The sequence below is a fragment of the Chlorocebus sabaeus genome, chromosome 1 (genome assembly GCF_047675955.1).
Source record: "Chlorocebus sabaeus isolate Y175 chromosome 1, mChlSab1.0.hap1, whole genome shotgun sequence".
NCBI lineage: Eukaryota > Metazoa > Chordata > Mammalia > Primates > Cercopithecidae > Chlorocebus > Chlorocebus sabaeus.
Genome location: NC_132904.1, coordinates 69,285,362 through 69,305,678, shown reverse-complemented (window position 1 = coordinate 69,305,678; position 20,317 = coordinate 69,285,362). Strand labels below are relative to the sequence as shown.

The window sequence follows — 20,317 nt, the reverse complement described above, 5'->3', positions numbered from 1 at the left end:
AGGATTGTAATTTATCCCCAAATCCTGTAACTTTTAAGTTTCCTCCTAGAATCTTCCTGTGTTTGCCTTGTTACTGCTCGATCTGCCAAGAACCAAATGAATGCCAAAGAGCATCTTGTTCCTAGACTGTTTTCCCTCAGTCCCAGAGGCCAAAAAACACACTCTTGCCATGTCTGTTTCTGAGAGCTCTGGTCTGGGAATCTTTTCCTGAAAAACTTTTTTTTTTGAGACGGAGTTTCGCTCGTCACCCAGGCTGGTGTGCGACGGCGCAATCTCGGCTCACTGCAACCTCTGCCTCCTGGGTTCAAGTGATTCTCCTGGGTTCAAGCGATTCTCCTGCCTCAGCTTCTCAGGTAGCTGGGATTACAGGCATGTGCCACCACACCCGGCTAATTTTTTTGTATTATTAGTAGAGACGGGGTTTCACCATGTTGGCCAGGCTGGTCTCGAACTCCTGACCTCAGGTGATCCACCTGCCCCGCCCTCCCAAAGTGCTGGAATTACAGGCATAAGCCACTGCTCCCAGCCTTTCCTGGAATGTTTTATGCTGAAACATAACAGAAATGAACCCAGGGACAGGGCTCACAGCCCTTCTACACTGCGCATAGAACTCACTCTTCACCACTTGCTCCTGTGAGGAACAGAAAAGAGCACAGCCAAAGGAAATGTATTCCAATCCCCAGCCCACCTCAGATTAGCTGTGACTTCAGGCTCATCCCTTCACCTTCTGGACCCTGCTTTCCTCATCTGTAAAGTAGGAACAAGTAGATAGTACAAACTTCTAAGATCCAGGAGGGTGAAATAGGGTAATGTACAGATAAGCTGAAAATGTTTGTGATGAGTGAATGTGCCTCCAGTGGAAAAGCCTATATGCAGGCATGGATATGTCTGAATCTCACAGATGGGTCCACATCTGATGGTGTCAGATCTCTCCAGAGACCACCTCTATTCAATTCAGCAAACATGCTGCTGCAGGTCACGTTCAGATCTCTGGAGCCTTGTCACTGAGGGGCTTGCATCTGGCAGGAGAGATTCAGGGCAACAGCAGAATGAAGCCAGAGACTGAAAGATGACCAAGGGGCAGTAGGAGCACAGGATAAGGGCATCTGTCATTTCTCCCTCCCTGGGGTCTCAGGCTCACTAAGACCTGAGATTGGGCAGGGCAGGCAGAGGCCATGGTCCTCATGCCTACAGAACAGCTCTGCAGAAGAGCCGTGTCGCCTTTGGGGAGGCTTGGGGCAGGAAGTTTCACAGGTGGGGAATATGAGAGCCTGCCCAAGATCTCCCAGGAAGACAGAACTGGAGAGCCCAGAACTAGGCCTCCAGAAGCCCTGGTCAGCCTCTTTGAAGAATCTGAATCCAGTTTTTAGAAAAGTGGGCATCAGAGGCCTGGGTTCTTACCCAGCTCTGCTATGTGAGCCAAGGGAGCTGCCCCATTTCTGGGCCTCAGTTTTTATACCCATGAGTGCGGGCCATTCCAGATTTGACCTAGGCACCCGAATTCAGGCAGGCAGCCCCTGAGCACCAGAGTCCTGAAAACCTGAGCACTGACTGCTGAGAGCCTGGAGGAGCTGTCAGCATCCATTTCCACCCCTCTGCTGAACGGGACTGAAGAGACTGGAGGGAGGAACAGCCTTCCTGCTGACATGACCCTCTGAACTCCTCTGCTCAGTCTGTGAGCTCCTCTTCCTCCTGCCTACCGGGAACTCCTTGGCCTGTTTCTGGCCTTACGGACTTGTTCCTCCAGGAATCACCCCGTCCTACTGGGAGGGGGACCTCCAAGCAAGTTAAGGTGAACATGTGCTCCTTGAGAGAGGCAACTCCACCCGACAGCAGCTGCGTGTGTGGTAAGATTGACGCCCCTAAGGTATAAGGGAAGGCTTTGGTGGAGCCGAGGGATCACCGTCCCAGAGATCAGTCAGACCATTTCCTGAGCACCTCCTCTGGGCTCTCTAAGCACAGTCTCCACTGCAACCCTGTGAAATGGGGGAGAAACACAATGGCACAGCTGGCCTCCCAGGATTCAAGTTCCCTCACTCCCGTGTCCCTGCATGTCCCTCACTTCAAGGGATACTAACTGTCCAGGCTCAGGACCCAGAATAGAAAAGGGCAAAGATGCAGGGAGGGAGTCAGGTTAGACACAAGGCTAGCATCACACCTCTACCCCCGTGGTGTCAGGCAGGGGGCATGCCCTGGGGGAGGGGGCATGCCCTGCAGCCCTGCCTAATTGGGAATCTGAACACCTTGCTTTAAAAAGAGTGTGTGTAATGCAGCCACAGTCCAGCTGCAGGGCCTCTCTGAGCTCAGTTTTCTCACCTGGGAAACATGGTATCTACATGGCAATGCAGTTGGGAGGAACAAATAACGCTGCAAAAAGGGTGCAGGGCAGGGCCTGGCATCTCCTAAGGGCTCAGTCACGGTGGCTGTAGGAGTGTCGGTCTCCCCAGCTGTGTGTCCCTGGAAATTGGAATGGCCACAGTAAACTAGGCAGCTGGTGACCCCTGGTGGCTACTGGGAGCCAGGGCATGAGGGCTGGGGCAGAGTAGAAGTCTCAGTATTGAAGAATGTTGGAACCCAAGACTCTTAGACTGTTAGACTGGCTGAGTCCTTGAATAAGAGAAGGTTGCTGAGATGGAGTTTCACTCTTGTTGCCCAGGCTAGAGTGCAATGGCTCATTCTCGGCTCACTGCAACTTCCTCCTCTGGGTTCGTGATTCTCCTGCCTCAGCCTCACAAGTATCTGGGATTACAGGCATGTGCCACCATGCCCAACTAATTTTGTATTTTTAGTAGAGACAAGATTTCACTATGTTGCTCAGGCTGGCCTCGAACTCCTGACCTCAGGTGATCCGTCCTCCTCGGCCTCCCAAAGTGCTGGGATTACAGGTGTGATCCCACCACGCCCAGCCTGAATAAGAAAATTTAACCACTTAATAAACATTTCCTGAGTCATTCTCTTGTGCCAGGCGTGATCCCAGGGAATAAATCTATTCCTATCCTGGCCTCTTCCAAGAATTTCTTGGCTTAAAATGGAGGGAGGCAGATACAAAAGGGGAGCTCAGAGACAGAGGAGGCCTCTACCCAGCTTGGCAGGCAAAGGAAGGGGAATCCTGAAAGAAAAATTTGAATTGGGGGCTGGGAGGGAAGGAGAACATTCTGGGAAGAAAGAAAAGCATGTCTGAGACGCACTCATGATAGCAAGGAATAGCCAGGCACGGTGGCATGCACCTGTAGGCCCAGCTACTGGGGAGGCTAAGGCAGGAGGATCGCTTGAGCACAGGAGTTTGAGACCAGCCTGGGCAACATAGTGAGACCTCATCTCTAAATGAGTAAATGAATGAGTGAATAGCAAGGAAATAAGGCAGCTGAGAGGCCAGCAGAGTCACATCCCAGGGGCTCCAAATTTCTTTTTTTTTTTTTTTTTTTTTTTTTTTTTTTTTTTTTTTTGAGACGGAGTCTTGCTCTGTAGCCCGGGCTGGAGTGCAGTGGCCGGATCTCAGCTCACTGCAAGCTCCGCCTCCCGGGTTCACGCCATTCTCCTGCCTCAGCCTCCGGAGTAGCTGGGACTACAGGCGCCCGCCACCTCGCCCGGCTAGTTTTTTGTATTTTTAGTAGAGACGGGGTTTCACTGTGTTAGCCAGGATGGTCTCGATCTCCTGACCTCGTGATCCGCCCGTCTCGGCCTCCCTAAGTGCTGGGATTACAGGCTTGAGCCACCGCGCCCGGCCAGGGGCTCCAAATTTCATGCTGGGGTTGGGGGTGGTCTCTAAAGGCAGCAGGGGAACTCCAAAGGATTGGACTTGTGACCACGACACCCTAGAAAGTCACCCTGTTGGGCCAAGCATGGTGCTGTGCACCTGTAATCCCAGCCCTTTGGGAGGACCAGGTGGAAGGCTTACTTAAACCCAGGGGTTTAAGGCTGCAGGGGTTTGAGGCTGCAGTGAGGTTTTTTGTGTGTCTCAAAAGCAACAACAACAAAAAAAGTAAGGGAAAGGATTGGATGGGGAGACTGCAAGTCCAGAAGGTGGCCCACAGTGGCAGGAGGGATGGAGGAATACTAGATCCAGCAGCACAAGGTCCCAGGGACATGGGGTGCAGGAGGAACAGATCACTTGCAGGGGAGATGATGGCCAGGAGGCAGCTGAACCAAAAGTAGTGAATGGTCTGGGAGTCAACAGAGTATAGGTGTTGCCATTTAACCAACACTGTCTGTCTCCACAGGCCTGTGCCCAGTCCTAGGTGTGAAGGAAGTTGGTTTGCCCCAATTCTGCCCTGTGGGCTCTGCCTTGTAAGCAAAGCCCCAGGCCCAGGTCTGGCCCACAGCTGCCCTCCCCCAGGCACAGACACATAGAGGCCCTACTCTGCCCCACCCTGGGCACTACCTCTGGAGGAAGAACGCAGACCCAGTCTAAGGGAGGCCCCATGGACCAAGGACTTTGATATCACTACCTGGGTTTTTAGGATCTTCCCACCAGGACCCCTCTGGGTTGCCTCCCTGCCCCTTCCTCAGAGCTCCCCCAGCCCCTCCTCAGCTTCAGTCTACCCTGGGTGCCTGAAGCAGGTGGGCCTAACATGTTGCTTAGGCCTCAGGACCAGGTTGGACCAGGAGTCACATCCATGGCTCTTTGCCACCTCAGGGCCTTTCTTCCTGCTGTTTCCATGGTTAGACTTGAGCAGCACCTGTCTCCGCAGGCAGAGACTGGGCTGGCTGCCCCAGCTCTGTATGGAAGGAGGAAGGGGGCCAAACCTGGGTCTCCCAGAGCCCACTAGCCCAAAGAGACGTCTCCATATCATGAATGCTGCAAAGAGGCAGGCAGACGCAGTTTAGATATCATTTTTTTTCTACTTGGGGAGAAAAAGTGAGGAGATAGAGATAAAAATACAAAGAAAAACTAGCTTCATTTTTAAACAAACAGGCCAGGTCCTGCCAGGCCTTCTTCCCCATTAAATCCCAAGGCCATCTCCAGTCCCAACCCCAACCCCCGCACGGCGCCGAGGGAAGCTTCAGGCTTCGGGCAAGAGCTCCAGCCCAGGCAGGGAAGTCGTGGCCCTAGTGCCAGAGCACAACCTTCCTGCCCTGGTCCACGCTCACCACGTGGCTCCCGGAGTAGCACCAGGCCACAGCGTTGACAGCAGTGCTGGGGAAAGGGAGGGGCAGGCTTCAGGGGGGCTTTGGGAACTATGCCTGCAACCTGGCTCTGCCCCGACTGCTGGACCTGGGTAGTTTGAGGCCCTCTCTTGAGCCTGTTTCCTCATCTGTAAAGTGAGCTCACAGAGCTATGGAAAGGACAGACCCAGTGTGTGTGGAAAGTACCTTGTGAACTGCAAAGGGCTCTGGTCGGGTGCAGGGTGGAGGGACAAGGGCTGGAGACTCCAGAGTCCCAGTATGTCAGAACCTGGAATCAGCCTGGCAGGACTGGGGCCAGGCAGGTGGCCAGGTGGAGGCCATGCTCACCAATGAGGTCCCTGAAGTCTGCTTTCCAGTTTCCCGGTGTCCACATCCCAGATGTAAAGGGCCCCATCATAGGAGCCTGCCAGTGCATAGCTTCTGTCCGGGCTGTAGTGGCCACAGCAGAGCAAAAAAAGTGGGGGTGGGGTCAGAGAGGAGGGCACACACAGGGTCCGGCAGGGCACACTTGGACACAGGCATATGCTCTCACAGACATACCTGAATACAGCTTTGGTCCAGTCAGAACCGCACTTGAAGCCATCAGCCCTGAGGACAGACAGGGCTGGGGTCAGAACAGAGGTTACCACTAGTCCCTCTGCAGGGAGCTTCCAGAGCTTCCACTCTGTCAAGGGGTTTGGTACCTCAGTAGGACCTGGTCTGAAGGGGCCTCCAGGGAGGGTCCCAAGAGGGTCTATTACAGGAGAAGAGAGGCTCAGCTGTCCCAGCAAAGGCCACAGGGTCAGCAGGCATGAGGCTGGTACCTGAACACCTGGCGGATGTTGCTGACACGCAGGTCGATGACCTTGAGTGTGTTGTCTCGGGAACAGCTGAGCAGGTGCAGCTGGTCGTGGCTGAGGCTCAGGGAGGTGACCCGGCCCTGCACAGGGATGACCTGGGTGCAGTGGGGCCCCCTGAGGAACAAGGACAGAGACAGGGATGAGGAACAGCCCAGCCAGGCCACTCCTGACAGGAAGGGGCCAGACGCAGCAGCCTTCCCAGCTAACCAAGTCCAGAGGAACCCCAGGGCCCTGGATCCCTGGGGTAAAGGCTGCCCGTGACTCATCTCCCTTCTCCCCACTGCAGCCAGCTGCCTCCATCGAGGAACCTAGACTTTGATTTGAAAGCCAGAGCCCTTGAAACCTTTGGGTCACTAAAATAAGCACCATATCATCTGAGCAATGAAGTCTTGTCTTTAAAAAATGTAAGAGAGAGAAGAAAGGGTTGCAAAAAGTAGTTGATGGAGATCAGTCAGTAAAGGCTTGAGGCAGGCCTAGCACTGGCTCTAGCTTTGCTTTTTTTTTTTTTTTTTTTTTTTGAGGTGGAGTCTGGCTCTCTTGCCCAGGCTGGAGTGCAGTGGCTGGATCTCAGTTCACTGCAAGCTCCGCCTCCTGGGTTCAAGCGATTCTCCTGCCTCAGCCTCCTGAGTACCTGGGATTACAGGGATCTGCCACCACACTCAGCTAATATTTTTAGTAGAGACAGGGTTTCTCCATGTTGGCCAGGCTGGTCTCGAACTCCTGACCTCAGGTGATCCGCCCACTTCGGCCTCCCAAAAAGCTGGGATTACAGGTGTGAGCCACCATGCCCGGCCTCTAGCTTTGCTCTTACAAACAATTCAAGCCCGAAGTTAGGATCTTTCATTTAAAAAACAACTACAATAATTTTTTTCCTTTTGATATAAAAGTGGTAACTAAATGGAAAAAGGTACATCTCCATCTTGGTTGCAAGGTCCAGGTGGAGTCCAGCATTGGACCAAGAGCCATGAAGACAATGGCACAGCTTCCTGGGGGAGCTGAGCCCAGCCAAGAGGCGCTAGCTGGCAGTGCCAGCCCCACAGCCTTGCCTGCCCAAAGTGCCACCAAAACTCGTCCTGCCATGGTGAGAGAAAGGAACAAGAACTTGGGAGCCCTGTCCCCAGCCCTCCCCCAGTCCTCCCCCAGCCTGCGCCTGTCACCTGCTGTCCCAGAACCGGATCTTCTGGTCATTATGGCCACTAATGATGATATGGTCCCCACACACCACGTCATTACAGTAGGAAAGGACATTGATGGTCCTGGAGCCTGGGGACCAAGCAGCAGACCCCAGGGCCTCAGAGGAGGGTTGTCAGGAGCCACCCCACAGGACACATGGAGAAGCTGAGGCCCAGAACGCAGTGTCCTCCCAAGACTAGAACCCAGGTCTTCTGCTTCCCAGCCCAGGGCTCACCCACGTCCTTTTCCCACCCACAGCCTGTGGACACCAAGAAACCAGGCAGAAAACACCATTAGGGGATACCATTGGGGGACTGGAGGGCCTTGAGAGGTTTCACCCCCAAATGCCTATGAATCTCAGAGCCACTCCCAGAGAGCAGGTGAGGTCCCTCGTACCCTGGCCTGGGGCTCCTGGCTGGTGGGGAGGGGAGGTGGGGTTGGGGCTCACAGTAGGCACGGCCGAGGTCCCACTCCTTCACTGTCCGGTCACGGCTCCCAGTCACTGCCTGGTGCCTTGTCAGCTTGAATTTGGCAGCTGTCACCTTATCTTTGTGTCCAGACAGTGTCTCCTGTACCCCAGCCCCAGGTGCGGATCAAGAGTTTGGCCAAGACCCCGTAACAGGCCCCCTAGTCCTGAGGTATGACCCCTGACCCCCAGGCAGCCTCCCCAGTCAGGCCTCACCTTGGACTGTGCCTCCCCCACCTTCCAGAGCTGGGCAGCCTGGTTGTAAGTTGCTGCTAAAACCTGGTAGCCCTGGAGAAATGGGAGAGGAAAATGAGAGGTGCTAAGCCGTAGGCAACATCCTTCGGGCCAGAGAATGAGGCTAGGGGCTGCCCCAGAGCTTCCCACGGCCCAGGTCTCCAAGGCAGGCAGAGGAGCCTCCGGCCCAGGGATGAGGATCTGTGTAAGAGCCCAAGGGCCTGGTTCTAAGGTATCCATGCTGTGCCCTCAGGTCCCAGAGCCCCCACCTGTCCAGTGTGGAGATCAGAGGGGGCGCAATCCCATGCCACTGGGGCAAAGTTCCTCACCGAGGGGTCAAAGTCCACACTGGTGATGCTGCCACCAGCTCCCTCCAGGGTCTGGTTGACCTCTAGGCGACCTGGGAGGACCAGGAGAAGGGACAGTTGAAATGAGATCCTAACCTCACAAAATGGAGGAATTGGGATTGAGAGCAAAGATCAGTCCCCATTGCCCCCCCCCCCCACCCCCACAGGTTAGAAGACAGAATCACTGGGTCTGTTCTGTGGCCTGGGCTGGAGACTACACCTCCCCTAACTGCTGGCAGTGGGTCCCAGGGACAGCTAGTCATTTCACAGACCAGGCTAGAGAGGACCAGGGAGAAGGGACTATCTGTGGGTCACGCAGCAAGCCAGGATCAGGCCAGCCAGAAACTTGCCTTTTTTAGGAAGCCCCCAGGAACCAGCTCTGACTCCCTAGGACACCCCTTCTCCAGAGCACAGAGCTTGGGACAAGGCCAACAGTTCATACTTGTCCCTTACCTGAGTTCTGAGAGCTTAAGTGATGCTACAAGAGGGTCACCTGGTAGACTCAGGGACCTGCTCTTCAAGGGCCTGTCCCTGTAGGACCTTATGATAGGGGACCCCCACCCACCCCCATCAGGGACCATCTGAACTCAGCCTTCCCCATTCTGCAAATCTGGACCCTAGGAGCCAGGAGGCTCCACCCTTCTTCAGAGCAGCGAGCCCCGAGTGTCACTCTTTCCAAGGCATTGTCTAGTCACTGCCCACAGAATATTCCAGATGGAGAAACACAAAGAGATCCAAGACCTCTGCCCAAGTGAAATGAGGAGCGGGTCTGGAGAGAAGCCCCGAGTTGGCCTGCAGGGGAGGGCTCCTTACTTCCCACAACATTCCAGAGGTGGATCAGGCGGTCAGCCCCTCCAGTGGCCAGGAGGCTGCTGTTGGGGCCAAAGCGAACAGCATTGACCTCAGAGAGGTGGGCATCCTGTGGGGAAAGAGGAGATTGGTGCCCCAGCCCTCCCCACACATATCTCTGTGAGTGCTCACAGGCCTCACTGGTGCCTGTGCAGACACAGCCTGCTGCAGACTTAGTATCCCCATCCCCGCTTTCTCTGTCTACACTTTTGAGTTTCAAACCCGGCCCCACCAGGTGTTCTCACCTCTGCCAGGACTCCTGCAGCAGCCTCCGTGCTATGCTACTCTACTCTCCCGCCTGGCCTCCTGGCCTCCCAACCTCCTCTCTCTCCCTCCCTGGCCCATTCCCCCATCATAACATGCGTAAGTGACTCCCACCACAGGCTGTGGGAGGCAGCCTCCTGCTCCTGCTGAGGAGCCCAGCCTTGCTTCCCTAGCCTCCTGGGACCACCCCTGTGCCTGCACTCCCTCACCACTGCCCCACCCATATGGCTCAGCTCCTCCCTTACCAGCACATCCTGAGCCTGGGTAGGAAGTCGGGTGGCCACACATACAGGGATGATCTGGTATCGCTGCTCAGGGGCTCCCCCAATTGAGTGACCTCTCCTCTTCTTAAAACTGGGCATAAGGTGGGTTGGGGTCAGGAGGGCATTCAGCAAGGCCTTCTCAGGTGGGAGCCTTCAGCTCCCCTGAGGCATCAACCATAGGAAGCAGATGGGGCAGGAGGCAGAACATGGCCCCAAGAAGCAGCGAGCGCATTCCTCAACCCAGCCTTTACCCCAGGGGTCAGTGTGGAGAGCACACAGAGGCAGGCACAGGAGCAGGGTAGGGTTGGTAGGTGCAAAGAAACCTCAGGGCTGGGGTTTCAATCCCAGTCTTGCCACTTCTTGGCTCTGTGACTCTGAATGAAAAATGCTCATTCAGAGCATTTTTCCCAATTGAGTAGGAGCTCCTGCCCTGCCTGAGGCTGGAGCTCTTGGTCCCCTGGGAGGACCTTGGATGAAGACAGACCCTTGTGATGACAGAACCTGGAAGACAGCTGAGCAGGGGCTGGGGCTGAGGCCATTCACCTGGCTCCTGTCTCCAGGGCCCAACAGACTCACGCAGACAGCTGCGCACCACAAGGATGGGCAGGTCGAGGCGCAGACACAGACCAAGCCTGGGCTGGGGAACCTGACACACACGTGGGTGCACACAGGCACACACACACTTACTCCAGAAGCCCCTTCACCACATCCACACAGTGGGACAGCGTCAGGGAGGTGGCTGAGGCAGACCTGAGACAAAACCGAGAGAGATGTGCTAAGGGACTGGCTGGTGTGTGTACAAATGGCTGTCCATCATCTCCACACTTTGCCAGAGACCTGGAGGCTCGTAACCTCTCAAGTCTGGGACAAGAACTTGACTTCTCCAAGACCAGGAGACTAGGATGACCCAGACCAGTCCCAGGAAGGTCAGGGCAGCAATGGATTTGGTAATGAAAGTCTCCCAAGGTCTCCTTCATGATGAGAAGAACTGCCTCACCCTACAAGTACCCACCAACAAAAGTTCCTCGGAAGCTGAGCTGGGGCCTACAGAGAGAAGAGGCGCTGAAGGTTCCCCCAGGGTGGGGAGAGGAGGAGGGGGAAGCCTAGGCTTGCTGGGTGACCTCAGCAATGCCCAGGAGAGGGTGTGTCCTGCAATTACTTGGCCCACAAGGGCTCCCAAGGACTTTGGGGACCAGCATCTCATGCCCCTCCCCACGGTTTCTTCACTGCCCCAAGGCCTGGACACTGGGGACCTGCAAGGAAAGACTGAGAAGAGGCGTTAGGCTGGGGAATGGGGCCCGGAGAGGGGCAGCCTCAATGACAGGCAAATCAAGAGGGGAGACCCTGCGGAGGGGTACCCAAGGTCTGAAGCCCCAGTCAGGTCCCACAAGTGTTAGCGCACATCTACACATGCTCATACGTTCACACACAGACAGGCTTAGTCAAGTTGGTACACACCTGTGTCTCATGTCCCTGTGGATGCACATGCTTGTACACCTATGGCTGCACACACATGCCTGGCATGACTGGGCTCTGGGCTTTACCCACAGGTTCCCTCCTGGTGACAGCTATTCACAAGCCTGACACCCCACCCCCAGAGCTCTGATCCCAAGAAGGAGGGAAAGGGTTGAGGGTAGGGGTTGGGGTGGGTGAGATGGAACTGACCACAAGTGGCTCCAGACAATGGAGGTCAGACTAGCCCTGGGAGATCTGGGCTTTCCGGCCTCTCCTCAAGCTCCCTCCCAATCCAAGAGCTGACTCCAAGGTCCAGAGGAAGACCCTGGCAGCCTCTGGGGTGGGGCTGAGCTCAGAGCTCTGAGACCACCACCTGGGTCCTCACCTGAAGGGCCTCTTCCACTTCTCACAAGCTTCATTCTCCAGGGGCTCTGGCTCAGGGACTAGATCCAGAGTCTTGATACTCTCCCTCATCCCATCGCCTAGGGTGTCCGGACCCCTAGGAGGAGAAATGAAGCTCAGAAACGCCAAGGGACCAAGCCCGACTCCAGCACAGGACACGCTGAAGACAGGAATTCTCAGTGATGAGGGTTCTGTGTGGGTACACGTGCAGCGGGCACGCATGCAGGCTCCTACGACCACACGGTCGTCTGCAGGTGTCCCGTGGGCCCCGACTACTTGGGGTCCTCGGGACGCGGCTATGCACAACTACAGTCGGCGGCCTGGGTCGCCGCAGGCAGGCGGGGCCGGGAGGCAGAACACAAGGGTCGGACCGGCCCATCCCCACTCTTACTCGCTGATGCTCACGGTCCGCTTGGCAGCCTTCTTCAGCTCCTGGGACACCCGCGCCTGCTTGGCCCTTGTTGGGTAAAAAGCATCCTGAGAGCCTGGCGCGGCGCCTCGCACGCAGGCGCGGCGCGACCCGGTCCCTTTGTCCAGTGGGCGGCTGCTGCCCGCCTCCCTTCCAGACACAAGCGAGGCCCGACTCTCCCTTCAGAGGCGGGGCCTTTCCTCAGAAGGGGCGGGGACTGCTCCCTCACCGCTCCCGGCGCTCGTTGCGCAGGTTGCGCTCAGCTGCGGCGCGCGCCTTGCGCTGCACGAGCCTCTCCAGCAGGTCGCGCGCCTCCTCCTGGAGCCTGCGCAGTGCCGCCTCCCGGAGCCCGACGTGCGCGCGCAGCGCCTCGTAGGCTGCCCGCTGCACAGCGTTCTGCGCCCGCCGCTCTTCCACCTGCTGGGCCTGCTGCGCCCGTGCCTCTCGCAGCTGCGCCACGCGGACCTTCAGGGTTGCCAGCCTGGAGGATGGAAAGAGCGGATAGCGGGTCCCGAGCCTCCCCCGTCACTGCCCAGTGGGAATCTGCCTCGGAGCAGAGACCGACCTGCCCATGCCAAACGCGGCTAGCCGGTGGCTAAGCCAGGTCTCTCCCAAGACTTCGCCCTCAGATGAGGCCCAGCCGTTCGGTCCTCTGGCACCAACCGATAGGCTCAGGGGCACGTGGGGAAAGCTCTTGGCCCGCGCCATTCTCCCGCATGGTTGGCCCTGGGCCTCCCCGAGGTGGGCGCGGTCCCTCCCGCCCCCGCCCGCGCCTCACCTGCTTTGCAGCTCCTGCAGCTCCGACTCCAAGGCGCCCAGGGCCACGCTCTTCTCCACCACCTGGTAGGCCATCTGGGGGCGGACAGGTGAGCACAGCGGCGCTGAGGCCCCTCCAGGCCTCTAGTCCCTCCCGGGCCGAAGGCGCTAAGGGACAGTTGGCTGCTCCCCTGCCCGCCCCCTTCCTGAAAAACAAGCCGAGCCCCACACAGGTTTGGGACCTTGCAGAGGGACGCGCTGCTGTTTGTGGAGCAGTGGAAGGCCCTCGGGCTCTGGAGTCAGCCCTGGGTCCCAGTCCTCGCTGTGCTGCTTCCTTTCTCTGCGACCCTACTAGGAACCTCTCTGGCAAGAGCAACCCGCTACGCTGCCTCGCCTGAAGAGTGAAAAGACATCGCTCCGCTCCCAGCGCCATGCAGAACCACTGCGAGGACTCCTAGCGCAGAGGCTGCTAAATGCCCATCAGGCCCTCGGGCGCCATGATGTTCCCAGCAGGCTACATGCTCTTTCCATCCTCACCACACCGGGAGGCTGGTACTGCCACTCTTACTTCACAGACGAGGACACCGACAGAGAGGTTTAAGTGTCTTGCCCAAAGTCACGTAGCTAAGAGATTTGAGTCCAAGTCACCTAACTGCATCACCCTCCAGGCTGGTTAGGGGAATGTGAGTTCTGTTCCCCACCTCTCCCTGGGGCCTTCCTGGCTTCACTCAACCCAGGCCTGCCCAAGCACAGGTCTCAGCAGCGAGGAGCCCTGCACAGAGGCACACAAGGCTAAAATCAGGCATGGACTCGGGGAGCCAGGGCCCAGACTCAATATGGGAACAGCCCTGGCAGCCTAGGAGAGGCAGTGAGGGTCATTTCATCTGCACCCCCACCTCACTCGACATGCCTTCAACTCAGAGCCAAGCAGGGTCTGTGGGAGAGACAGACCCCAGGCAAGGCAGCTCCCACCAGTGTGACAAAAGAACATGAGGGCCAGAGGCGCCTCTGGCCCAGGCCAAGGCTGGGGGCTCTTATTGCTAATCTGTTCCTGTGTTCTCACGTGGGCCTGGTGAGGACAGACTGAGGAGCAAGGTTGGCGCTGCCACCTGCACTGATGCCCTATGTGAGTGAGTCTGCGGAGAGGGAATCTGCACATGCGGGTTGGGGCACCTTTATTCATAGTTGGCCCCATTTATAACATAATTGTTTTCACCGCTGAGTAATCTGATCACCACCTCCACTTTCTCACCTGTTACTTGCTTTCATTTATGTTGTACCATTATGTTATACCATTCAATATTTTATTGTATGCCTTTCAAAATTCAAGTAGTAGAGGTGGAAAACAGATTAGTAGTTGCCAGGGGTAAGGGATGGTTGAGGGGAGAGGGGTGAATGTGACTAAAAAGGGGTAGCAAGAAAGAGATCTTTGTGGTGGTGAAACAGTGCCATATCTTGATGGTCACACAAATCTACACGTGATAAAATGATAAAGGACATATACACACTTCATACCAATCCCAGTTTCCTGGTTGTGGGTACTATAGTTATGTAAGATGTAGCCAGTGGGAGATGCTGGGGGAAGGGGATGCAGAAACTCTCTGGACTATCCTTGCAACTTCCTGTGAATCTATAATTATTTTAAAATAAAAAGTTTAATAATAATGATAAATGCTTGTGATGTGTGGAACTACTAGAGAAATTTTTACAAAAGAAAAGAAAAAGCCTCCCCACTGCCCCCATCCACTGGTGCATCCAATGGGTACTGGCTGGTGTGTGTCCAGGGAAGGAATGCTGGGGGCCAGGGAAAGCATCCCAGGCAAAGGGAGCCGGGAGCTCAGAGATGAGAGTGGCAGGAAATGCAACAGGAGCCTGGTGAGCTCAACGGGGGAGCCAGGCTAGGAGCTTTGGAAGATCTACAGCACACTAACCATGGAGAGAGGTAGTAAGATGGGCCTTTAGTTTTTACTCTATGGCTTCTATTCTCTTGAGTTGTTTACAAGCATGTTTTGTGTACTGCTTGCCTTTAATGGAGATCTTTTTTTTAATTAAAATATGTCACTCTGAAAGCTGTATGGAGAAGGGACAGGGAGTGCTGAAGAAGTGTTCCAGGGTAGGATGAAAGTTACTTGTACCATGTCAGATATGGTACAAGAAACAGACATTGATGGATTTGGAGATAGTCAACATGACCTTGTGACCAGCTCAGGATGGAGGGCTGGGAAGAGTCAGAGGCGCCCCGGCATTTCCAGCCTGTGTGAGAACCACTGGGGGGCAGTCACAGGAAGGACAGCCCACCTCATTCATAGCTTAGTCTACAAATAGTCCTTAATGGTGCGAGGCCTTGGGGATGGCTGGGCGAGGATTAGCCATGGAGTAGTGAGCAGAGTAGGCTAAACAATGTGGAAGGGAAATGGGCTGCCAGGCCCTTGCACACCTAACTCCCTCCAGCTGCTGTTGGAGCCCACTTCATTGTGGGCTGCCCGGGGCACTCTGACCCCTGCTCAGCTTCAGGTCAGGGCCTGGCACACACTAGGGCTCACTCAATGCTTGCAGCACTGGGCTTGGAGAATGCAGCAAACACAGGAGTACCCCTCACTGGCTGGCTCCCTTGGACCACATCTCTCTACACCATTTTCAGACCCCTTCCCAACTTACCTCACCACAGACCAGCCGGAGCCCCTCCTCCTCCTCCTGCCACTTCACCCTCAGTGTGGCCAGTGATGGGACTTGGTCTGAGTCAAGCCCTGACTCCTCCCTGCCAACCAATCAGAGTGGTGCTCAATGTCCCCCAGTTCACCCAGGTGCCCAAAGGCACCCAAGGGATGCTACATGAAAAGCCTAAAACAAGAGCCATTAACTTCCTCCTGGGAAGATGGAAGCTAGCAAGCCAGTAAAGGAAAAGGCAAGTCTCTAGAAATGAGCTGTCCATGACTCCTCTGCTCCAAGATTCCCCTAGGCCTTGGCCAAGGACCCTTCTCAAGAGGCACCTCCCAGCCGGGTGCGGTGGCTCACGCTGTAACCCCAGCACTTTGGGAGGCCGAGGTGGGCGGATCACAAGGTCAAGAGATGGAGACCATCCTGGCCAACATGGTGAAACCCCGTCTTTAATGAAAATACAAAAATTAGCCAGGGGTGGTGGTGTACGCACCAGGAGGCTGAGGCAGGAGAATTGGTTGAACCCAGGAGGCGGAGGTTGCAGTGAGCTGAGATCAGGCCACTACACTCCAGCCTGGCTGACAGAGCCAGACTCCGTTTCAAAAAAAAAAAAGAAAATAAAAAAAAAAGAAGCACCTCCCAACTCTGATTCCCAACCTATTCCTGGTTCTCATCTTTACTCCCTCTTTGGAATAGGTACCAAGACCCTTTCTTTAGGCATCAGGCAAGGAACAGGGAAATAGAAAAAGACTGAGAAAGGGAAAAGACGTTAAGTGTAGGGGTGGGAAGGGAAGGGGATGGGACAAATGCAGAAAGATGGACAAAGAAAGTTGGAGGGGAAAGAGATTCTGAACAGCTATCCTGTGGGAAGGCCAAGGGCCTGCCTCCCCCACCACCCCCACCACCCCCACCACCCCTGGGCAGCAGCCAGGGGCTGATGAGGCGCTAGGGAGAGAATGAACCCAGCACAGGCAGCTCTTTGTGACCACAGACACACATGCACTCACCAGGGGCCCTGGTGGGTGGTGGGAGTGACACTGTTTGGCTCCGGCTGCAGCTTCTTTGAGAACTTGTCCAGCAGCTCAGCCTTCTCTAAGAGATGGTTATCTGGAGGGTGCAAAAGAGTGAGCTTGGGGCAGAGACAGATACCCAGCAGCCCCCTGGCATGCAAGTTATCTCCAGCTAGGATGGCTGCAGGAGCCCAGAGATGCTAGGCATGGGGAAGCTTCTGGCAGGCTGGCCTCTGCCCCGTGCCTGAGGGGCGTCTGTGCAGCTCTACAGGACCTTCAGCCCTAGCAGCGTCCTCATAGCACCGGTCCCCAGGTCCACCGGGAAGAGGACCTGCTCTCCCAGGGACAGAAGGATGACCACTGTGGGGTACTGCCTGCTGAGGGTCCTGAGGGAAGGAAGGGGCCTGGAATTGATTCATCCCTGCCTCAGAGCAAGGCTTAGCCCCAGAAAGTGATAAACCGAGCTCTACCTGTCAATGGCCTTTGGCAAGTCACTTCCCCTCCAAGGGCTCTAGCTTTCTGCACTTAAAAATAATCCCCGGCCAGGCGTGGTGGCTCATGCCTGAATTCCCAGCACTTTGGGAGGCCAAGGTGGGTGGATCACAAGGTCAGGAGATTGAGACCATCCTGGCTAACACGGTGAAACCCCGTCTCTACTAAAAATTACAAAAAATTAGCCAGGCGTGGTGGCAGGCGCCTGTAGTCACAGCTACTCTGGAGGCTGAGAAGGGAGGCTGGTGTGAACCCGGGAGGCGGAGCTTGCAGTGAATGGAGATCCCGCCACTGCACTCCAGCCTGGGCAACAGAGAGAGACTCCCTCTCATAAAAAAAATAAATAAATAAATAAATAATCCCAACTTCCCCAGCCCAGGTGTAAGGTACCCCCAGGCTAGAATAGAAAGTCCTTAAGCAATTATTCAGCAGACATTCTGGAGGTTTTGACCCTGGAACACACTCCCTCCCCCATCAACAGTCACTTCCTCTTTTCTCACCAGTTCCAGGGGAGGGCGGGGTAGTAAGCCCAGGCCTAGCTCCCTCCTCATCAACTTCCTTCCCACACTACTTCCCACCTGTCTTGTCACCTTGACTGAGGCCCCTGGGCCTGGCCTAGTTCTCACGAAAACCCCACCTCAGCCCCCAGGGTACTGCACCCCCCAGCAAACCTAAAGAAGGTCTCTATACCCAATTAACAAGTAAGAAGACTGAGGTTAATACTAACAAGTAAGAAGACTGACCTGCCCAAAGTCTCAAGACTGGCCCTTCGGTCTGAATTTCAGCCCTCCAGGTCTCTCCAGTCCCTCAGACTCACAGCTCCCTGGGGGGGGCGGTGACCCCCACCCCTCAAACTGGACGGTTCCATTGTCCATCTGAGCAGTGGAGAAGTGTGGCTGCTGGAGGTGGGGGCTGGCCTCGAAACCCTGAAGGCAGAGGACCAGCAGCCTGGAAGCTTGCAGAGAAATTTCCCTGGCTAAGAGCAAATTTGATTGTGGGGGTTTGGCCAAGATTAGCCCCAGTGAGAGAGCCTCAGGGACTGTGATTAGACTTCCAACAGCAGACATACAATCGCAGGTGGCCAGAGGCGCGACACACAGGCACACCTGTTTATCCCGTCTTGAACTGCCACACCCCATCCTGACCAGCTGCCCAGAAACAATTCTGAGAGTCCGACTTCGCTGGACTCAGCCGGCATTCGCCAGCAGCCTGGGGCCCCCTGATGCCCCCTCAGGTTGGGTAGGCTGACGGGGAGGTGTTCCATAAGCCTGCGCCAGCGTCGCCTGTCGGCTGCAGAGCCTGAGATGCACAGCCCCCTCCTTAGAGGTTCCGAGTGTCGCCCCTCTCCGGATGGGCCAATAAGTGGCTGCTCTGGACAAGTCCCGCGTTCTTTCATTGCGCTACCGAGGCTACGTGCACTAATCAAGCCCCTACCCCGGGGACTGCCCGGAAGGGGAGGCACAAGAGACCCTTCAAAACCAACACCCGGGGACGCACTTGCGTCTCGGAAGCCCAGCTCGTGGGAGGCAGAGCCCGTCCTGAAGGGCGACGAGGGCGGGGGGGCAGGAGGGGCTTGTCCAGGTTCTAAGCAGAGCCTGGATGTCAAGGGGCGGAGTCCTGGCAGTCGGGGTGGGCGTAACGCACAGGCTCAAGGCATAAGGCACAGCGCACTCGGGTCACAAGCGGAGGAGCCAGTCAAACCCTCTCCCCGCGCCCGTAGCCGCGTCCCCTCAGCGACCATCCTCTCAGCCCCGGGGCGCACTCACAGGCCGGCACCAGCTCCAGGAAGAGCGCCTTTTGCGTACGGTCCCGAAGACGCAGCTGCCACACAATGTGGCGTTTCCATCGGGCTACGGGGGCGCCGGGGACGCCGGGCCCAGCCATGGCCGCGCTCTGCCGCCTCTCGGCGCGTTCCTCCCGCCCAGGACGGCGCCAGGCCCGGGCGGGGCCTTGCGCGGACTCCGTTACGCCAGGGGGCGGGCGGTGGCGGGGAATCCCCGGCTTGTCCCAAGAGCGGTCTGGTTGGGAGGACCGAAGGCCGACGCCGGGAGGAGCCGCCTCCGGTAGGAGCCGCCTCCGGGTCTGAACCGCCGGGGTCCCGTCCGAAATGTTCACCTAAGTGGGGGCTCTTGTGGCTGTGAGGGTCATAAGCAGGAGCGAGGTCGGAGCCTCCGGGGCGGCTTCCCCCACGCGGGTGGAGCGCTCCGGAGGTGGGGCCCTCAAGGTCCGGGTCCCTTAACCCCGTCGCGCCCGGGCTGAGTCCTACAGCTGCTGATGCTCCCCATGCCGCTGCGGTCCCGGCCGCGCGCCCAGTCAGGGACCCGGAGGCCCTCAGCCCCGGGCTCTGCGCGTACACTGAGGGCGCGCGCAGCAGGACAGCGAGATAAGGAAGCAGAGACCGAAGGGAGGAATCCCAGCTTTCCGGGGATGATGACGTTCGAGTTGGGTCTGTGAGGGATGAAATAGGAGTTGGCCAGAGGGAGAGAGAGGGACTCTAGGTCTCGAGAAGAGCACGTGCAGAGGTTCCGTGACACGAAAACGCCAGGTAGGTGTGGGGTTGGGAGGACAGGAGGCAGAAGGGTTTATGGCTCCACATGGTCGCCGAAATTTTAGGTCCCTGAGAGTAAAGGGGTGCAGCTGATTTCATCTGGAAAGCCCCTGGCCGGGAGGAGAGAAGGGACTTGCTTGCCTGGGGTTGCAAGGGAGTGGGTGGCTGAGATGGCCAGCACCCCAGCATCCTGACTCAGGGCCGGATGCTTCATCCCACTGGGTGGAGCAGACACATCTCTTGTGGATACCCTTGAAAGTGAACCATGGGTCGCAGGGCACTGGTCAAACCGTCTCTAGCTAGGTGCTAGAGAGCCACCTCTGCAGGCTCAGGCTCCTGTGACACACGAAAGGAGGGACTCGCTGGGCCCAGCCTCACCCTAGGGCATGCCAGCAGGCCCTGCCCTCTGAGTGCTGGCAGACCTGGCCTTCCCTAGGAAATGAGAGAAATTGGGCAACCTTGGGAGAGCAGTGCAGGCCCTGGAGGTGACGAGTCTGTTGAGATTCTGATGGGGACGGGTCAGAGGATGTAGAAAGCAGCGAAGGCCCAGTCGCCCCCAGGTCAGTGTAGCCTGCCCTGCTTTCACAGTGAGCTGGGCTCAGTCTCTCATATGTCACTGTCTTAGACGCCCATGGCCTTTGCACAGGCCAAGCCTGATGTTTGGAACACCATCCCCTCTAGCGGGCCTGGCTCCTAATCATGCATCACCTCCTCCAGGAGTACTTTCCTGCCCCTACACTAAGTTCAAGCTTCTCAGATACCAGCCCCAGTTGAGTTCGAGTTATAACTGTTGCCAGTTATCACACCATCCTGTAATCTGTGCAGTGCCCCTTAGGGCAGGGCCTGGGTCCCAGATGTCTCTGTACCTCTAGCCCAAGCCCAGGCCTGGCCTGTCTCTTGAAGGAGTATTTCTGTTGAAGATGGGTGGTAACATTCAGCAAAAGGCATGCCCAGGAGACAGACACAGTGCCCATGGAGACCCAGGGCCAGCTGATGACAGTGATGAATTCCCTTTAGAACTGGCT

At 56.6% G+C, this 20,317-nt stretch overlaps 1 protein-coding gene across 2 annotated transcripts; it reads right to left on the bottom strand.

The window, feature by feature from the left end:
- Window positions 1-4,817: 4,817 nt before the first annotated feature.
- Window positions 4,818-18,804, bottom strand: ATG16L2 (autophagy related 16 like 2). Of its 2 annotated transcripts, XM_008020050.3 has the most exons (18): window positions 18,511-18,804; window positions 16,250-16,349; window positions 15,243-15,342; window positions 12,607-12,680; window positions 12,058-12,309; window positions 11,811-11,876; window positions 11,403-11,516; window positions 10,250-10,312; window positions 9,545-9,653; window positions 9,000-9,105; window positions 8,169-8,239; window positions 7,822-7,893; window positions 7,588-7,708; window positions 7,124-7,229; window positions 5,931-6,080; window positions 5,668-5,715; window positions 5,455-5,556; window positions 4,818-5,137 (listed from the first exon to the last, which is right to left on the bottom strand). In XM_008020050.3, exons 1-18 carry the CDS (start codon window positions 18,626-18,628, stop codon window positions 5,050-5,052), a joined length of 1,860 nt encoding a protein of 619 aa, XP_008018241.2. In that variant the 5' UTR covers window positions 18,629-18,804; the 3' UTR covers window positions 4,818-5,049. The 2 variants fall into 2 exon arrangements, with proteins under 2 accessions (XP_008018241.2, XP_008018242.2); XM_008020051.3 differs by lacking the exon at window positions 10,250-10,312.
- Between the last annotated feature and the right edge of the window lie 1,513 nt (window positions 18,805-20,317).

What these genes read in the sequence shown, in the direction of transcription:
- ATG16L2 (XM_008020050.3), bottom strand. Translation starts at nt 18,628, where the DNA reads ATGGCTGGGCCCGGCGTCCCCGGCGCCCCCGTAGCCCGATGGAAACGC. An exon ending in GTGGTGAAGGGGCTTCTGGA is followed by an intron (nt 9,654 to 10,249) that starts GTAAGTGTGTGT and finishes CCTTATGCCCAG; the next exon opens with TTTTAAGAAGAGGAGAGGTC. An exon ending in TGGGGGAGGCACAGTCCAAG is followed by an intron (nt 7,709 to 7,821) that starts GTGAGGCCTGAC and finishes GCTGGGGTACAG; the next exon opens with GAGACACTGTCTGGACACAA.